This window comes from Perna viridis, chromosome 2 (genome assembly GCF_037379345.1).
Source record: "Perna viridis isolate PV_CMFRI_1.1 ecotype Kerala chromosome 2, ASM3737934v1, whole genome shotgun sequence".
Classification (NCBI taxonomy): domain Eukaryota; kingdom Metazoa; phylum Mollusca; class Bivalvia; order Mytilida; family Mytilidae; genus Perna; species Perna viridis.
The window spans coordinates 5,747,378-5,767,103 of record NC_142446.1 but is presented as its reverse complement, the minus strand read 5'-3'; the positions used below and the strand labels follow the sequence as shown (position 1 = coordinate 5,767,103).

Below are 19,726 nucleotides of genomic sequence, written 5' to 3'. Positions count from 1 at the left end.
GTTTATTAGTTTTTAAATAAATAACGACCATATTTGAGCCACATTATGTCACAATAGGTAAATTTCAAAAGAATCCTTGTGTTATATTTGAAATTTTTTTCTTTTATGGTTCGAGTCCGTCGGTCTTCCTTACCGTTGAATAACCACTTTCGCTTTGCAATCAGATTTGTTTTTAAAGAAGCGACCCTTACAGCACATGCACAGATTAAGGTCACAAGAAGTCACATGCATACATATTTATCTAGGTCGATTTTCTGTCTTGCAAGATAATAAATATATAGACACCAGTTTCATGTATTTAATGTATTTTATTTTTGGATTTCAAATGAAGTTATACAGGAAAAGTACAATTTAGTAGAAATAATTCAAAGTTAAGGTATATTTCAACAGAAACAAAAATTTACGAAAATGACAGCTAATGCAGCTTTAAGTTTGGTGGGTTTTTGACATGCATGAATACCCCCTGTCTGATTTTTAAAAAGACTGCTACTGAAAGCTTTTTAAACTGGAGATTTTACTATCCACATCACTTTATTATTATTGGAAGTAAACGTATGCTAAAAAATGCACACCATTGAAAATCAATAAAGGTACACTCCTGCTTGGAACAATGCATAGTACAGATTGTCAGTATAGTAAATATTTGTCTACATCCAATCTTTTTATAATGATATCCAGATATTTACCAGCAGTTGAAAGCATTTCAATTTATTAATACAAGTTTTGTCTGCATTTAACAATTGTATAGTATCATACCAAATGAAAAGCTTCAATACCCCAATAAAAGTTTGTCAGTGCTCTTTGTACATTCTCTACTGATCAATACTTTAGCCTTGTTTTTTTGTAATTTGTTGTCAGACTTGCTCTGTCTAGGTATAAATGACATTTTTTTGCTTTTTTCCCTGTTTGGGACCATAGCATTGGGCTTTCCACCTACTCTTTTGTCCATTGTAAAAATTATTCCACATAACTTGAAAAGTTTGATTTAAAACTTGGATGGATTGAAATTAGCATTAAAAGTGAAAATTATGTTATTAAACCCCCTTTCATTAGACTATCACCTTGTCTGTCTGTATATTACATGCATTTTTCTGTAACCAATTTCTCAGCATCTATTGATATTTGGTGTATTGCTTTTGCATGATGACTTGTACCATAGGTTGAAGGGGTATCGTTGGCATGATCTTGTTCCTATTTGTATCCAGATATAGAGTATAACACACCTAACTGAAAACAATATACATGTACAATTGAGCAGTCATGCACCTACAGTTTTTGTTTTATCATTTTCACTCTTTTTTAACTGGAAGCTACTTCACAGCTGTGACATTATACCATTGTTATAAATACTGTAGATTTTTCCTGATTTTTAAGATAATTATTTCATGTCATCACAAAATATTTACCTTTGCCTCCATCTACTTAGTTTATCTAAAAAAATTCAAAGACTAATCAAATGATATATCCCACATTATGTATTAAAAGGAATAGATAAATCTCGAAAATAAACAGTTTGAAGCTCTGTCATTACTTAAAAATGGCTAAAATTTTGAAGTTTGACTATTGTTATGGGAGGAACTGGTCTATGTACATGTCCTGTACAATTAGTCTTCTTTTGAAGTTTGACTATTGTTATTGGAAGAACTGGTCTATGTACATGTCCTGTACAATGAGTCTTCTTTTGAAGTTTGACTATGTTATGGGAAGAACTGGTCTATATACATGTCCTGTACAATTAGTCTTATTTTGAAGTTTGACTGTTGTTATGGGTAGAATTGGTCTATGTTCATGTCCTGTACAATTAGTCTTCTTTTGAAGTTTGACTATTGTTATGGGAAGAACTGGTCTATGTACATGTCCTGTACAATGAGTCTTCTTTTGAAATTTGACTATTGTTATGGGAAGAACTGGTCTATGTACATGTCCTGTACAATGAGTGTTCTTTTGAAATTTGACTATTGTTATTGGAAGAACTGGTCTATGTACATGTCCTGTACGATGAGTCTTCTTTTGAAATTTGACTATTGTTATGGGAAGAACTGGTCTATATACATGTACATGTCCTGTACAATTAGTCTTCTTTTGAAATTTGACTATTGTTATTGGAAGAACTGGTCTATGTACATGTCCTGTACAATGAGTGTTCTTTTGAAATTTGACTATTGTTATGGGAAGAACTGGTCTATGTACATGTCCTGTACAATGAGTGTTCTTTTGAAATTTGACTATTGTTATTGGAAGAACTGGTCTATGTACATGTCCTGTACAATGAGTGTTCTTTTGAAATTTGACTATTGTTATGGGAAGAACTGGTCTATGTACATGTCCTGTACAATTAGTCTTCTTTTGAAATTTGACTATTGTTATTGGAAGAACTGGTCTATGTACATGTCCTGTACAATGAGTGTTCTTTTGAAATTTGACTATTGTTATGAGAAGAACTGGTCTATGTACATGTCCTGTACAATGAGTGTTCTTTTGAAATTTGACTATTGTTATGGGAAGAACTGGTCTATGTACATGTCCTGTACAATTAGTCTTCTTTTGAAATTTGACTATTGTTATGGGAAGAACTGGTCTACCGTATGTACATGTCCTGTATAATAAGTCTTCCTGGTGTATGACCTTTATTGTCACACAAACTTCTTACAGTTTATATCATCCATTATTTATGACAATGGCACATATTTACATTTCTAACATGACTGTTCTGAAATTCCTATACTGAAGAAAATTATCACTTTGTAGATCCTTTCCAGTTATTTAGATGCCTTCAAAGGGTTTAATTGTTTGATTTACAAAATTTATCACTGCAGAAAATAATCTTTTTTTCATAAATTGTGAAACCTTTTCTCATAAAGGGAACTTTTTAAGATAGCGAATGGTAATAGCAAATAATAAGCTCAAAAAGTATTAACCTATAAACATGTTTCTTTTGTGTACAAGTAACTAAGTGGATATACTCACTTTGCTATACTTTGATAAGCTGAATAGTTGTTATTGTATGGTCCCTGTCCACAGTCAGATACTTAAAGTATTCCACAATCTTGTATAGTGTTTTTTTCAGGTACCTATCAAAGTTTGTTTTTCCTGAAGGTTGGTTTCATCTGTATATCAGGGTGCTCTTTCTCCTTGTTAGTCAAGTAGTCTGTGTACATGTAACTGTTTCTTCTTGGTAATTACTCTCAATAAAAGATTAAATATACATAAGACACCACCTGGTGATATTATAGTTTCCACCAGTTATTACTCACCATATCACCTTCAACCTAGTTTTAATTTGAAATATTAGTAAAATTTATTTGTACATATCTGTTGCATAAATCTCAGAAATACTTCATTGGAACAAGTTGAAATTTGGTATGTGACTTGTACCATGTGTGAACTTTTCTACTCACTTGCAAAAGGATTTTGTTGCTATTTTAGTGTCATATAATTTTTTGTAGCTGAACTCTCAGCAACCCATCATGAATATGATTTGAAATTGTGAATTCAGCTTCAGTTTGATGGTTTTGCATTTTTGGAAGTTGGGATATCCATGTCCTATGAAAGCATTTCTTCTAGCTTCTCCAATAATATTTCTCTTATTTGACTTATTTAAATGTAGTTTAAAAGTCAGGAAAATGCTTTTTCATTGTTGTTTATTAACATTTTGGCAAGTGTCCCTGTTTAAACATTAGTAGGTTAAATTACACCTTTTTCATTTAAAACCAATTAACTTCCATATCACATAACAATTAAATTCCCATTTTAATGGTTAACTGTATGAATTAAGTTATAATAGAAAATACATGCATCTAAAGGAAGTATAATGGCTGTGGTGACCTTCTTTAAGTATATAAGGGAATTGATTGATTTTTTTATTTCCAAAAGGATCATAATTTTTTATACATGCATGTAAACAAGCATATCATCTTAAATCTAGAATACTGCTGTATAAGGGATATCAAGTATGTTTTTTTAATAAATTTTTAAAAGCCTTTCACAGTTCAAGTTGAAAATGTTTTCTATGACAATATAATGGAATACATATCTAGAGTTAAACCGATTCTAACATATTTTTAGTTTGTTTTTATTGTCATCACTTGGCATCAGATGTTGTCTGTTATTGTCATCATCTTTCACAATTTTTCAAAACCATTCTCCTCTGATACTACTGGACCAATTACAACTAAACTTGGTATGAATATTCCTTAGGGTATTCTGCATAGAACTGATATGGAGATTTTTACTATTTTTAATGATATTACTTCAAAAAATCTTCTCATCTGACATTACTAGACCAATTAGAACCAAACTTGATATGAATGTTTCTTAGTGTGTTCTGCATAGAAATGATATCGTGATTTTTTATCTGTTGAAAAAACAAGGCTGCAGTTACTTAAAATAGAACATGGCGGTCAGACAGAAGTTTTTTCACATATACATGTATCTCTAAAACTGTTAGGTTTAGTCAAATTCTGATGAAGTAAGAATGTTCAGCATTATGAGATCTTTCAGAAGTGAAATTATCATGTTTATCTGTATATCCATGTTTGAGTTATTGCCCTTTCTTGACATCTTTTTGCTGTATTTAGTGTTGTTCCTAAAAAAAAGAAAATTAAGAAACTACTGGACAGAATTCAATGAAAATCGTTATTACATTATTATTGTTCCTTAGATGTGGACATTAGGAATTTTTATCCATGAAAAACATGGCGGCTTTTACAAACAACAGAATGATGCTTATCCAGCCAGATGAGCGATTCAGACTCTTTAGAGCCCCCAGTTGTTGTATTTTCCCACCCCTGTCCCAGGTTAGGGAAAGGGTTGAGCATTTACAAACATGTTTAGCCCTGCTGAATACTTGATGTGCCTGTTCAAATCCATGAACCTGTAGTCCAGTGATAATCATTGTTTTTTATGTTTATTTTTATTAGTTTTACATTTTTTCTATACAGATTTGGTTGATTTTGTTTTTTTTATGAAAAGTTTCACGTCATTTATTTTGGTGCCTTATACAGTTTGCCTTATGGGTTCAGCTTGTCATTGAAGATGGTGTGGTGACCTGTAGAAGTTCGTTTGTTGCTTGGCTTTTGGTGAATGACTGTCTCATTAGCAATCACACCAAATCTCTATTTATATATATATGAGAGTTTGGCAAAATCGTTTCAATATTCTTGAATTAAAAAAGAAAACCTATGTTATCTATATACATAACAATATTTAGGTATTCCAAACTGATGGAGGGAGTAATACTAGGAGCAGTGACATCAATTTGGTAGATCTGGCAGGAAGTGAACGAGCTGACTCCACCGGGGCTACTGGAGACCGTCTAAAAGAGGGTTCTGCAATAAATCAAAGTTTATCTACCCTGGGAAATGTCATAAGGTATGTAGTTACAGCATGTTATTTTCTTTGGACCTGTGATTGTTACAACTTTTAAACTAATTAAAATTCTTTTCTCTTTCATTTTGAATTTCCAGATTGCATAATTAGCCAGCTTAAGATCTACTGCCAATAATTAGAAAGCTTTATATATAACTTTGAATGGAATATGATCTTCAATATGATTTTCTATGATTAATTTCAAATGGTTGAACAACCAATACTCAATTATTTAGAGAATAATTGAATGCACCCTAGTTTTATTATCTGCTTACAATAGAAGGCTAATATGAATATTACCTAGAGTATAAGGTATATTTCTTTGTTAACATAATATAGAAATAAATGTGTCAAAACAAGTCATTGTATATATTTTTTAGGTATTTGTACTTCTGGGTGACTTAATTTTTTTATGCATTCAAGAGCAGCATAAATATATGAAAGCTAGAAATAAACATGCAATTTTATTATCACTTTAAGTAAGAAGCATAAAATTTCTGATAGAGTCAAATGTTTCAGTATATTAACTTTACCACATGCACATTATATAGTAGATAATTACTTATTTATGCAGTAGTTTTATGGTTAAAATCGTAAGTGATTGATTTACAGGCATGAAATGAGTTTCTATATATGATGTTGAAAAAAGTTAAATGTTTTTCATACACCTGTCTGACTAGATGGGACATATTATGGAATTTATGGTGTACTGTTTCCGTCTGAAGCACAAACTCAAAAATGTTGAAACCAATTTTTGTGAAACTTTGGTGAATTGTTTCTTTGTATAAGTGTGAGCTCCCTTTTAATTTTTATAAATTTCTGGTTTTTTTTGTTTGTTTTTGAGTTATAGGACTTAATTCATACAACACTGGAATGATTTTGTGTTTTCAGACTAAAAAAAACCAGCAATGTCAATGAAACTTTGTTTCTTTATAATAATGAAAGCTCACTTTTAATTTTCATTAATTTGGATTTATGTGACTTTGTTCATAAAAAAGAGAGAACAATTTCACAGTTTTTGAACTAAAACTTAGTAGTTATTGTACCCATTTTCATGAAACTTTTAAAAAGTATTTTTTATTAGTGTTGTTGTTAGCTCCCTCTTCAATTGTAATGAAATTGTGACTTTCTTTTTTCGAGTTTTTGGACTTAATTCTTGAAAAGGGGGATTTCCCGTTTTTGCACAATAACTTCAAAATATTTCAAGCAATTTTCATGCAACTATTTTTTTTTTTTATTTTCATTTAATGATGTAATTTTTTTTCATTTTTATATATTTTGTGTCAAGTATTCAATCACAATGAATTGAGCTTGAATTCTGTGTCTATAACCCATCTGTTCAGGGTTTGACCCTGTGGGCACTCCATAATGGTCCTTAGAATAGTTTTTTTATATGACTGAGACAATTTGGAGGTTGTATATTAATGTGTTGTCTTCATCCAAAGACAGGTGGTTTATATGTGATAATTTGATGGTGATTCTTGATGAAATTTTACAGCAAGGTTTCATTGAACAAAAGTGAGGTTGGTAATAATTTTAGGAGATATGGCTCTACTGTTAAGGAATGATGAGCCAAAAATGGGGGAATCATGCATTTTACCAAATTTAATTATATTACTTATAATTAATGTATGGATCTGTTTAGAAATTGTACCACAAGGTCCATACAACAAAAGGAAACTTCTGTCCCCAGCTGCTTAGGATCAAGGGTCCAAAACAAGCATTTTATAAAATAATTATATAACTCAAATAAAGTGTGAGGATCTCATTAGAATTTGGGTCATGAGGTTCCATATCTCATTGATCAAACTTGAATGGATTTGGGGGGATTCTAACAATAACTTTTGAGAAATAAGGGGCTGAATAGAGCCTAGTTTCCAGACAATAGCTTGAGTAGATGTATCACTATGAAATTATATTGCAAGGTACCTCAAATGGATCGTTTTGTATGATTAAATAGGCCCTAACCAATAAGGAGTCATCAATAAACATTTTCTTAGACTTTGTATAAATTCGTGATTTCTTATTTTCTAATTTAATTTCTGTAATGTGTATTATTCTGTTATTTATATATGCCAACCTGCCCAGCTTAAAAATTACTGCAATTTATCCTTGCTGGTTATAGAAAAAACATAGTAAAGAATTCATGGTTTTGCTGTGTTTTCTCTCATTATCTTATCAACTCTAATTAATAATCTTTCTTATATTAGTGCTTTAGCAGACTTGGCGATGGGTAAGAAGAAGGTTCTTGTTCCCTACAGAGATTCTGTTCTTACTAAACTCTTGCAATCAGCATTAGGTGGTAACAGTAGAACAATTATGGTAAGTAATACTGGTAGTTAGGATACCTGAAGAGGAAAGTTTAGAGTGAGATCCCTGATCAGGCATTAAACATCACTGCCATTTCTGTTAAAAGTACACTGGGATGAAACCACTCAAGTTATATGTCAAAAATATAATAGATATAGAAACTTTATAAATGGGATCATTCTTCTCCAGCCGAACGAGCTTTCCAAAAGCTTCCATATAGTTGGAGTTGTAGGATGACTCCTTATTATCCTTGAAAGGCTTAAAAGTACAGTTTTCGTTTGCATTTTTTAGCCAATAACTTAAAAACCATATCAGATGCAAGGAAATTTTCGTTGATGAAATATCCTCATATTCAGACCTTCCAAAGTCTTTTGTAGGATGATTCCTTCGAGTTATTGCCCTCGAAATACAAAAAAACAAATCATTCTTTGAAATTTTGAATTACTACAATTGAAACATGCTATAAAATCTGGTTAAACCAACCTTTATTTTGAAATGCCTGTATCAAGTCAGTTTTCCAACTTTCCAGTTTTTGCCTTGATATTTCCGTTTCCTTTTATACTATTCCTTTTGACTACTGGCTAGATTTTATTGGTTTGGTAATTTTGTTATTTTTCCTTCATTGATGAAATGGATCCTTGAAGCAAGGGCTTCAAAAATCTTCATTGAGTAATAGTTGTTGGATGGCTCTTTTATCAGAGTTATTACTATTGAAAGGTGAAAAATGAGTGTTTTTGCAGTTTTAAGCTTACTTTGAAAATCCTATTGTTAGTCAGGTATTAATTATCATGGTTTTTGTGCATAGGCCAGACCATGAAATTTGGATCCGAACTAATAGGAGATTCCCATTGATGTGTTTAGTAATTACTTCAAAACCACAAAGTCAAGAATCCACCAACATGTGTTTCTTCCCTGATCCAGAAAATTGGTATCCATGAAATAAAGTACTTTCACAGTTTATCTTAGAAACTTTCCAATTCCTGGAATGAAAGTTGTAGACCTTGATGTTACAGGTCCTAGTTGAAACTATTTTCTCTTTTTTTATGCATAGAAATAGTCTTAAACAATTTTAAACTGTATTATGTATTTCATAAATAAGATATGTTTAAGAATTGTATTTATCATTTTAGATTGCAGCCTTGAGTCCTGCAGATATTAACTATGATGAAACATTATCAACACTTAGATATGCTGACAGGTAATGCTTGTTATAGTATGGTACTATCAATGATTAAACAAATAATATGTTATTATCATATCAGAATCAGTCCTAGAGATGATATGTTACTGTCATGTCAGGACCAAGCCTAGAGATGATGATATGTTACTGTCATTTCAGGATCAGTCCTAGAGATGATGATATGTTACTGCCATATCAGGATCAGTTCTAGAGATGATGATATGTTACTGTCATGTCAGGATCGGTCCTAGAGATGATGATATGTTACTGTCATGTCAGGATCAGTCCTAGAGATGATGATATGTTACTGTCATGTCAGGATCAGTCCTAGAGATGATAGGTAACTGTCGTGTCAGGATCGGTCCTCGAGATGATATATTACTGTCGTGTCAGGATCAGTCCTAGAGATGATATGTAACTGTCATGTCAGGATCAGTCCTAGAGATGATATGTTACTGCCATATCAGGATCAGTCCTAGAGATGATATGTTACTGTCATGTCAGGATCGGTCCTAGAGATGATGATATGTTACTGTCATGTCAGGATCGGTCCTAGAGATGATGATATGTTACTGTCATGTCAGGATCAGTCCTAGAGATGATAGGTAACTGTCGTGTCAGGATCGGTCCTCGAGATGATATATTACTGTCGTGTCAGGATCAGTCCTAGAGATGATATGTAACTGTCATGTCAGGATCAGTCCTAGAGATGATATGTTACTGCCATATCAGGATCAGTCCTAGAGATGATATGTTACTGTTGTGTCAGGATCGGTCCTAGAGATGATGATATGTTACTATCATGTCAGGATCAGTCCTAGAGATGATATGTTACTGTCATGTCAGGATCGGTCCTAGAGATGATGATATGTTACTGTCATGTCAGAATCAATCCTAGAGATGATGATATGTTACTGTCATGTCAGAATCAATCCTAGAGATAATATGTTATATTCATGTCAGAATCAATTCTAGAAACAATGATATTTTAACATTGAATCCTAGAGATGAGATGTAACTGTCATGTCAAGATCGGTCCTAGAGATGATGTTAGTGCCATGTAAGGATCAATTATAGAGCTGTTGTGTTGCTGTCATGCTAGGATTAATCCTAAAGAGGTTGATATGTTACCGTCATGTAAAGTTGACCCTAGAAATAAATCACACAAAACGGATCAAACAATAACTTGAGGATGTTTAAGAAAGTACAGATTATATTGATAAGAACTACTTATTCATTAACGTTTAATATGTCTTTTTGACCAACTAGTATAAATAGAAATCTAAATACCATTGTACCTTTACTGCATTGGCTGTAAACATGAATTGAAAATAATTTTTTAATATTGTTTTTGTATAGGGCAAAGAAAATTCAGAATAAAGCAGTTATAAACGAAAGTCCGACTGATCGTTTAATAAGGGAGTTAAAGGAAGAGAATGCTAGACTGATGGAGCTCCTGAAGAAAAGTGGTATTGGTGGCAAGAAACTCAGCCAGGAAGCAACACAAGGTAGAATGATAAAGATTTTATGAATCTGTGTTTGTTTTTTAAAGGTTTGAATGATTGCTTTGAATGTGATGGTAAAGTAATGGTTGTCTTTTCCTTACTTCTTTAGATAAATATAATGTTTAAGGTAATATGTGTTATGAACCATTAATGTGTGACTAATTAGTGTTTGCTATACTTCTGTCATTAATGTCATTATTTTTATTACCTTGTATTTCTGGTTACTTAGGTGTAGATATTGTTATTGCTGATTATTAAGTGTTTTCTCTAATAACCTAATTTTTATTGTTCATTGAAGTGACAAACATCATCATGTATAAATAAATTTTCTTAGATTGTCATATAACAGTGCTGTGGACAGCTATATATTTTAAAAACCTTAATGGGCCTAGAAGGTATATGGGTATATTATTAATCAAAGGGGAAAAATGGTGTAATATATTTAATACCATACTTATTTAAGCAAAAATTGGTAAAGTTTTCTCCAATTTGATGGGGTCAAAGATCAATGCTTTGATAGGGCATACAAGTAACTTCTTGTATAGTCTGTATTGGAAAGCAACTGAAATGTAAATAAAACATCTTTAGAACTTAAGAAATACATAAAAGAACTATTTCTGACAAAAATTGACAATTCTACGCCTCAACAAAAATGTTCTCTAAAATGCTTTTAAGTGTGTTTAATAAAATGAAAATAAAATAATGAAATGATGACACAACCTAGAATTTTACTATATCTAAATATTGTGTACTGAATAAGAAACCAAATAAACTCAAGGTACTTGTTTTGATCTTTGCAAAATGAATTTGAAGTTGCTATTTTTAAATATTTCAACCTTTAATTGAACTAAAATTGTATATTATTATATTATTTTCTGGCCACTTAAGTCTAGATTCTGACTTTTGTAAGAATACATGTATATTTTCAAAAGTTAAATACTTTTTTGCAAAATTTTTTTTTAATTTTATTTATAATTTACATATACAAAATTTTGTTTTTGCATTTATCTTATGACAAATTTTAAATATGTGTTTAATTTATGACTCCACATATTATAACTAAAATTGAAGTATAAATCAGGAATTCTTAAGTAATTCTTAGGCCCACTGGAATATATTGTGACTCAAACTTTTTTTGACAATGCTCAATAAAAAAACTTTTTTTTTTTTTTTAAATAATCTTAAATTTAATTATACATATTATTATTTTGGAAGCATGAGCATGTACATGTATCCTTTAAACATTTAATACTTTTTGAAATGGTTATTTTTGCAAATGCTAAACACATATTATAAATTATAAAAGAATCAATTGCACAAGAGTGTGGCACCCTTTACCAAATATACTCATAAACATAATAATACAGATTTTGTAACAATTTGTGAAGAATCATAGATTTACCAAAGTTAACAACATGATATTAGATATAGGTGTTTACCATCTAAAGCACTTTGTTTATACCTGTCCACAGTACTTGTATTTGCTGTTCTCACAGTGTCGTATAAATTTATGTATTTTTTTACCAATTGTTTTCTAGTGTAAATATGTTTTGCACTTTTTAATTTGACATCAAGTTCACATTAACCATATTTGTGATTTTTAATGATTTTAAAGAAGAGGAAACTTCCCAGGAAGGTAAGAATCAGGAGCACTCTGTTTTGCATGTTAAACTTGTAACAATTTTTTATTCATAAATGCAGTTGAAATGCTGGTCTTACAAGTTGAATATTGTTTTTGTATCAGTTAAACAATGAAGTGTTTTATCACTCAATATCCAGAGTTTTCTCAATACCTGACCATATTTGTTCAAGAACAATATTTTTCTGCAAGATCATTAAAATATATTGTTTAACTATGCAAGGCAATATATTTAATTTTAGTCTTAACAAAGCTCTCATCAGTAATTGTTGTCCAAAATACATTTATTTAGTTTACAAATAAGATGGTGGTAGATTTTAACTACATGTACATTTCTTCTTCAATCTGGATATAATGAACATAATTCTGTTAACATTTCAATATTCACTGGAATGTTTCTTTAGACCTTTTAGATAAAAAGTGTTGTCATATTAAGGATATTCCTGTTTTTAGCCATGGTAGATTTCCTATTCTCACCCACAGGTGAGAAAAAAACATGCAATGTTAGTGACATCACAATAAAATGTTTTATTTCATCTTGTTAATTCTTTGGAATTTCAACAATTCTGACTTCGCATACTAATTGCAAAATTAATTATAAAAGTGAGAAAAAAAATTTGTTTTTGTGATTACATGTAATTGGTATGAAAGACAGAATACTTGTAATTTGTTTTTGTTTTATAGAATTATCACGACAAGGTGAATCATACATGGGTTACATGGATGACTTCCTTCTTGCTTCCAGTTTTCTCTTTTAAGTGAAGCAATTTATACAGACAAGGTTATTGTGATGATGAGATTTTACTGATTTCTGCTGATATTTTTTTTAATTAAGTTCTGATTATATTCAGCATCCTACAAAATTTTTTTTTCTTTTAGAAATTGACATGTCAATATAAAGCATCGTATTTAAGTTATCAATAATTATAATTCAGCTTTGATATGTCCTAACCTGTCTGAAAATTATAAATTGATTTCATTCCTCAGTTAAAAATATGATGTTCAGTTATGCATGAGTAAAACAACTTGTCTGGCTGAAATCTGGCCTCCCTCATCTTTGTGACCCTGTAATATATATAAAAGCCTTGTGCATGCTTCCATTTTATTATTGGTCACTACTAAGGCTGCATGCTCACAATTTTTAACTTTTGTTTCATCTTCTTTTTGTTTCTTTATATTTACTTTATTGATAATCTATGATTGATTAATATAATTAATTAAGGTAATGGTATACATGTAGTAGACAATTTGTGTTTTTAATTTTAGCTGAATGTTAAAGACTGAAAAACGTCTTGTTATGATAGTGTTCCTTTCTAAAATCTATTCGTCATTAGCATGAAGTTTACTATGTATGCATGAACAATATAACATTTAATATCTTTATCAACATGTACAACGGTCTAACCATTTTTTCTTCATTTTATACATTTTTAATTTACACATATTTATAGTTGTTACCTCTTTTTTTACACTCCAAAATGCAGTGTATCACTCCAATTCCTCTAATATAACATTATTGTACACAATATACTTGATTTAAGAATGATAAAACATTACAATTTGTTATCATTCATCCTTCTTTTTTTACCTCAAAATTACTGTGTTGATATGGGATAAAAATGTGTGTTTATACATCTTTTGTAATGGAGGTTTGTGTTCTAATAGTGTATTCATTTCAGAACTTGAAAGAATGCTACGTGACAATGAACGAAAAATGGAGGATATGCAGCTAACATGGGAACAGAGATTAGAACAAGCAAGGTATTTGTTGTTGTCAGGGGAACATATTAGTATTGATGATTACTGATGAAACTAATGTGTCATGAATACAGTGCTAAATGTGATTGGTTGGTTATTAGTTTTAGCTTTCAGCTTTAAAGGGAGTCCTCTTAATATGTGTTACACTTAAAAAGTAGAGAATTTACTAAAGTATATATTGAGTTTTTACTCATAACTTTATTTTACTGCGGAAATGTAGAAAGTGTAAGTATACTATTCAAGCATGTCTTGTTGATGCATGGTTGATGGCATAGATTGCTTAGTCAAGTGTTTTTTTGAATTAGTATTAACAAAATTAAACTTATCGTATCATGGTTTAATATTTAAAGGTTAAAATCTAATTTTTTTAATATAGCTCACTGACTGTGAAATTTTATTTCAGAAAGGAATGGGAGCGACAAAAGGGATCCACTCCTAGTAGTAGTGGAAAGATTAAAGAATGGGAGAACTTACCATATATTACTAATGTAAATGAAGATCCACAGCTGTCATGCGTAATTAAGCATTGCTGTAATAAAGGTGTGTATAAATTCAAAACTAATGGTAGTCATTGATATATTTTGGCAATAACCCATGAAAACAAGCTGTATTATAAAGCATCAGTTTCTATATGTATTACTTTGTATGATGTATTTTGATTGAGTATTAACTTTATGAATTGTTTGATTGAATGTTTGGGGCGTCCTGACATTATGGACAAAGTCTCCAACATCTACAAAAATAGATGGTTGGGGCGTCCTGACATTATGGACAAAGTCTCCAACATCTAGAAAAATAGATGGTTGGGGCGTCCTGACATTATGGACAAAGTCTCCAACATCAAGAAAAGTAGATGGTTGGGGCGTCCTGACACTATGGACAAAGTCTCCAACATCTAGAAAAATAGGATTCTATGTTAAATTGAGACAAGGACCTTACTAAGTATGACATTGTATGTGTAAGGATAGGTAAGGGAAATTTCATGTAAAATGAAAATTTTATAGTATTTGTGAGTTATATAGCAAATATTTCAGGCACAACTCTACTTGGGAAGACAGGGAATCCTAAAGCCAAGATAGAGATCAGAGGATTAGGGTATGTGTACATGGTATTAACATCTAGATAGATATACACTATGTAGGAGCCATTCACACAAAACTTCTCTCCGGGCTAAACTCTAACAGTAGTTTATATTGAAATTTCAAGATAATTTCCTCATAGTTCTTCCATAATCCAATCACATTTATGAGTATTTTCTTTTTTGGAATTGATAAATAATGTAGAAAATGCTTTATGTTTAAATTTTGCATTAGTTGTCTATTTCAATGAAAAATATTATAATAACAATTTCCTGTACCCCATTGAGAGTTTGTATGTTGAAATCACCTTGTCAGTTTGTCATTCTGTCTGTCAAATTTTTTGTCACAATAATCTTGGCTGTCGATGGATTGATTTTAAATTCGGTATATGGCTTTGAATAGGTGGGACATGTGTTGTAAGTAATTTTGGTTGCTGTCTTATATCAACTTCCTGTTTTGTGGGACTTTGTCACAATATTCTCATCTCCACTGGACAGATCAATTTCAAATTTAGTATGTGGAGTGTACATTGTGAGCAATATCGGTTGTTGTGAATTTTCTGGTTTATGGGACTTTTTCACTCTGGAATAATCTTGATTTCCACAGGACAGATTGATTTAAAATTTGGTATCACAATTTTCAAAACCAGTAGATGGGCCATACATTATAAGCAGTTTTTGTTTTTGTTGCTATCAAATATAAACTTTAGTTTCATGGGAATGCCATACTAGTTGGGCTATGTAATCCTAGCATGACAATATGTGCAACTTCATGTAATTTATCCTAATCAATTCTTTATCAAGAACTGTGAATTTTTTATATATGCTTTAAGTCATGAACTTTAAGTAAGCTGAAAGGTATTTTTCACATATTTGTATAGGTGTGATAAACAAGACGCTGTAACAGCCACTGTAACTTGACAATTAGGTGTCATGTTCTTTATCTTATCTAGGCAGGGGGTGATTCATTGTATATCCAGATAATCAATCAAACTGTTACATATGTTAGGTTATCAAAACAACTCTTCCTATGTTCATTTCCTTGGATCTGCAACTTATCGTAAAATATATTTTGACTGGTTATAGCGTAAAACTTCAGGCAGGAAAGTTTCCTGTACTGTTCTGTAGTAGAATGTAACCAAAATTTAAGTGTTAATACCTCCGGTGCACAACTTTCATTTTAACTTTTATTTTCCAATACAGTTTTATGAGGCCTACTGAAGGATTTCCAATCAAAAATATTTGGGATTGAAAAAAACATGAATCACTAATTAACTGCCTGGTTTTAAGGCAGAGCTGTATTTAATTACAATTAAAACATTTTTGTCTTTCAGAATACAAGAATCTCATGCAAATTTGATAAATACTGGTGCTGAGATGTTTCTTGAACCAACATCTAAAACAACAAAAGTCTATGTCAATGGTCATAAGCTAAAAACAAAGTCCAAACTGAATCATTTAGTAAGTAAATAGTTTTCTGTGTAGACATCTGGATCAAATGATTTATATATAGTTTTGGTTAAAGTTATGTTATTATTTTTATGAACCCAGTTCATTCACTTGGTGATGTACAAGCAAGCAGATGGCAAGGGGCTGCAAACTTGTCTGTGATGTAACTTGCAGGATACAAGGGGGCAGTTATTCACAGTATTTTCATATGGGGAGTCCTCACTTCCACTGAAATCTAAAAATGGATCCGGGTGAAATTTCTCTAACCTATACAATGTTGCTAAAATACTCCCATATAGCTTTGAAATTTTGAAATAAATACCACCATGTCATGCGCCATTTCTGTCCTTAAATTAAGGCTAAAAAGGGGGATACATTTTCAAACATCAATTTTTCAGTAGCCATCCTAAGCCTTAATTGCCCCATAAAATACACATATATGGGCTGTTAGCTTTCAGATTCAATAGTTTTGGTTCCTTACTGTTTGTACAATTTTTTCATGAAAATATTTTTATTATTATCCACCAATCTTAAATGCTTTTGTATTTTCTCCTTGGCTTCATGTTGGTGTAAAGATCTGGCTGAATACCGAGGAGACTTCTATTAAATGATTTCATATTGAAAAGTGTCCATTAGGACTAGATCTATTTGTACAGCATTATTCATAATGCTTTTATTATGCATGATTTAAGGAAGTTGTTTTTTTAAATTAGTTTATGTTGAAATGAATTAAAAGGAAATCTTGTTTTTAAAGACCTTTCAGAGTACTTTATTCTTAAATAGTTACTTTGAGAAAAATGTAATTTTTTCCAGGACAGACTGAAGTTTGGATCAAGCTGTTTATTTCTGTATGTTGGTTTCCCAAATGAGCGTCATGCCAGTGATCCTATTGAAACGTATCATTTTGACTATTTTATGATGGAGCTAGCTGAACATGATGGTGTTGCCATGGATATTTCTACACCTAGAGTTCATGAGTCCACTGAGAATCTCCAAGCTGTGATGGCATTGCAGGAGTTTATGGATCTGATGCCTCTGGTTTCAGAAGCTAATGCTATCAGTGAGGAACTGAAGAAGGTATGTTATGTACCTGAAGTACCAGAGAACACATGTTGGATTGATAAGTATCCCATAGATCGATGTTGGTTTGATAAGTATCTCAGAGAACGCTGTTGGGTTTATAAGTATCCCAGAAAACACTGTTGGTTTGATTAGTATCCCAGAGAACACTGTTGGGTTGATTAGTATCCCAGGGAACACTGTTGGGTTGATAAGTATACCAACTGGATATAACTCACACTGATTTGATTGCTACTCCACATACCAGAGAACACCTTTGGTTGATAAGTATTCCAGAGATTTTCAGTTATTGTTGTATACCTCATCAACAATTACTCCTAGCTCTCATAAGGTGATGACAACTGAACATTTATGATTTTTTTTAAATACAGACAGTTGTTGCTGGAAATGGTCAGAATTGATAACTATTCTGACTGAGGTGATGATAAATATTTATTTCATATCAGTAAAAAATCAGTAATTTCAATTGGATAAACCCTTTCCAGATGGTATTAAGTAATCTAGAGTAAAAAAGTTTTACCAGTCAATACCATGATGTGAAAATGTTCTCGGGCATTATCACATCATGATAATTCCCGGTTACGAGTTCAGAGTTACATCCCCTTATTTAAACACATTCATGATCAAACAGTTGTCAATATAAATATGGTGAGCCGCACGTCTGCTCCTAACACAGACATAGGATTTGCATTGCTTTCTGAAAAAGAAAAAAAACCAAGGATAGGGTTCCTCATTGAAATAAACATAATAGTTGTTGATAAACTGGTCAATATCGTGATATTTAGACTGCCCACAGGACAGTGGTAATGACTAAGACAGTGATAATGACCGAGCAGCAGACAATGTAATTATTGCTGTCACAGTCAATACCACTGTCCTGTGGGCAGTCTAAATATCACGATATTGACCAGTTTATCAACAACTATCATATGAAAGAATTTAAAATGTGTGCTAATTTGTCTTGGAGTATTGTTATATATTTGATAGATTTATTTTTACAAATAAGTGATAATTTGTTTTTCAAATTAAGTTTCATTTTTGTTTAAAAAATGTTATTGCTTTCAGCATGTTGTTTTTGATGCTGAAGTGAAAAGTGAAGCTAGTCATGACCCAAGAGGTCAAGCCACAGGAAAAGAGGTCATTATAAAGGTCACAAACAGAAAAACACAAAAGGTAAATATACATATATCCATGAATATAATTTATCATGATGAACTATTGTTTTGCATGATTTCCCCCCCCCCCCCCACATTTGATGTATATATTTTAAAATGCACATTTTAAAAATTGGTTTCAGACCAATAAAAAAATTAAGCTTTAAATATTTTACATGGAAGATTTATGAATGTTGTAATGGATGTATATTGATAAGAATTTTAATGTAGGTATGGATGTGGTCTCGCAGTAAATTCTTGCACAGAAAAGATTTAATGGATGAGATGTATGTAAGATATTTGGATGGAGAACATGTTGTAGTTACCAGGGATAAAGATCCTTTCTGGGATCCAGTAGAAGATGTATTTCTAGGAAGGTATACACAGTTACGGCCTTTTGTAGGATGCTTGTTATAATACGATTGATATTATTGTGTAGTTGTCACACTGGATGTGAAAAGTTTGAATAAATAAATTGTTATATATGAAACCTAATACTGAAATGTTCTGAAAAAAAAAAAAAAACATTAAAAACCTCGACTTCTATGTTCCACATTCCAAGTTTTGTGTTTTTTGGAATTCAAACCATTTTTTTCTTTAGATTTCTTTATATTGTGAGAAAAAAAAACATATATTGTACTTTACTGACGCTTTGTCCCATTTCTTCACAGTGCACATATCTTACTACAAAGTTTATCCTACTGTGTAGAAGTAGATGAACACTTCACTTTACACAATTACCATGGAAAAGAAGAAGCAGTAATTCAAGTTAAACTCTTGCCCTGTGATGATAAAGGAGAACTATATGGTGAAGATGATATTCTGGAACCAAATGAACTGATAGGAAAATCTTTTAACATGATATTAATGTTACCACAGTGTATGGGAATAAAATGGACCATGGAGAACCAGTCTAGGGGAGTGTACTGCAGGTAAGTTGGCCTGCTAAAGATTAGACCATGGAGAATCAGTCTGGGGGAGTGTTCTGCAGGTTAGTTTGCCTACAAAAGATTAGACCATTGGAAATCATTCTGGGGGTACTGTGGTTTGATTATGGGTATTTATTTTTTTGGTTTTCATGTGTGGTATAGAACCACGAAATAAAGAAGTCCATAAACAATTACTTGTATCTCCGTCAATGAACTCAGACAAAAAGACTGAGGAAAATTTGCATTGTACAAACGTCATTGGGGAAGAATTAAGCTA

The 19,726-nt window shown here is 31.5% G+C and overlaps 1 protein-coding gene across 6 annotated transcripts in view; it reads left to right on the top strand.

Annotated features, from left to right (window-relative positions):
* LOC148623447 (kinesin-like protein KIF28) overlaps positions 1 to 19,726 on the top strand; it is a 48,728-nt gene that overhangs the window by 17,174 nt on the left and 11,828 nt on the right. For 4 of the 6 annotated variants that reach the window (XM_088565242.1, XM_088565238.1, XM_088565240.1 and 1 more), the window contains exons 6-19: positions 5,210 to 5,370; positions 7,578 to 7,689; positions 8,808 to 8,875; positions 10,217 to 10,365; positions 11,978 to 11,998; positions 12,686 to 12,700; positions 13,681 to 13,762; positions 14,163 to 14,299; positions 14,794 to 14,854; positions 16,172 to 16,298; positions 17,100 to 17,363; positions 18,432 to 18,539; positions 18,752 to 18,897; positions 19,192 to 19,452. In XM_088565242.1, coding sequence (XP_088421368.1) covers positions 5,210 to 5,370; positions 7,578 to 7,689; positions 8,808 to 8,875; positions 10,217 to 10,365; positions 11,978 to 11,998; positions 12,686 to 12,700; positions 13,681 to 13,762; positions 14,163 to 14,299; positions 14,794 to 14,854; positions 16,172 to 16,298; positions 17,100 to 17,363; positions 18,432 to 18,539; positions 18,752 to 18,897; positions 19,192 to 19,452 — 1,712 coding nt within the window. The remainder of the gene's footprint in view (positions 1 to 5,209; positions 5,371 to 7,577; positions 7,690 to 8,807; positions 8,876 to 10,216; positions 10,366 to 11,977; positions 11,999 to 12,685; positions 12,701 to 13,680; positions 13,763 to 14,162; positions 14,300 to 14,793; positions 14,855 to 16,171; positions 16,299 to 17,099; positions 17,364 to 18,431; positions 18,540 to 18,751; positions 18,898 to 19,191; positions 19,453 to 19,726) is intronic. The other 2 variants (XM_088565239.1, XM_088565241.1) reach the window with 2 other exon arrangements.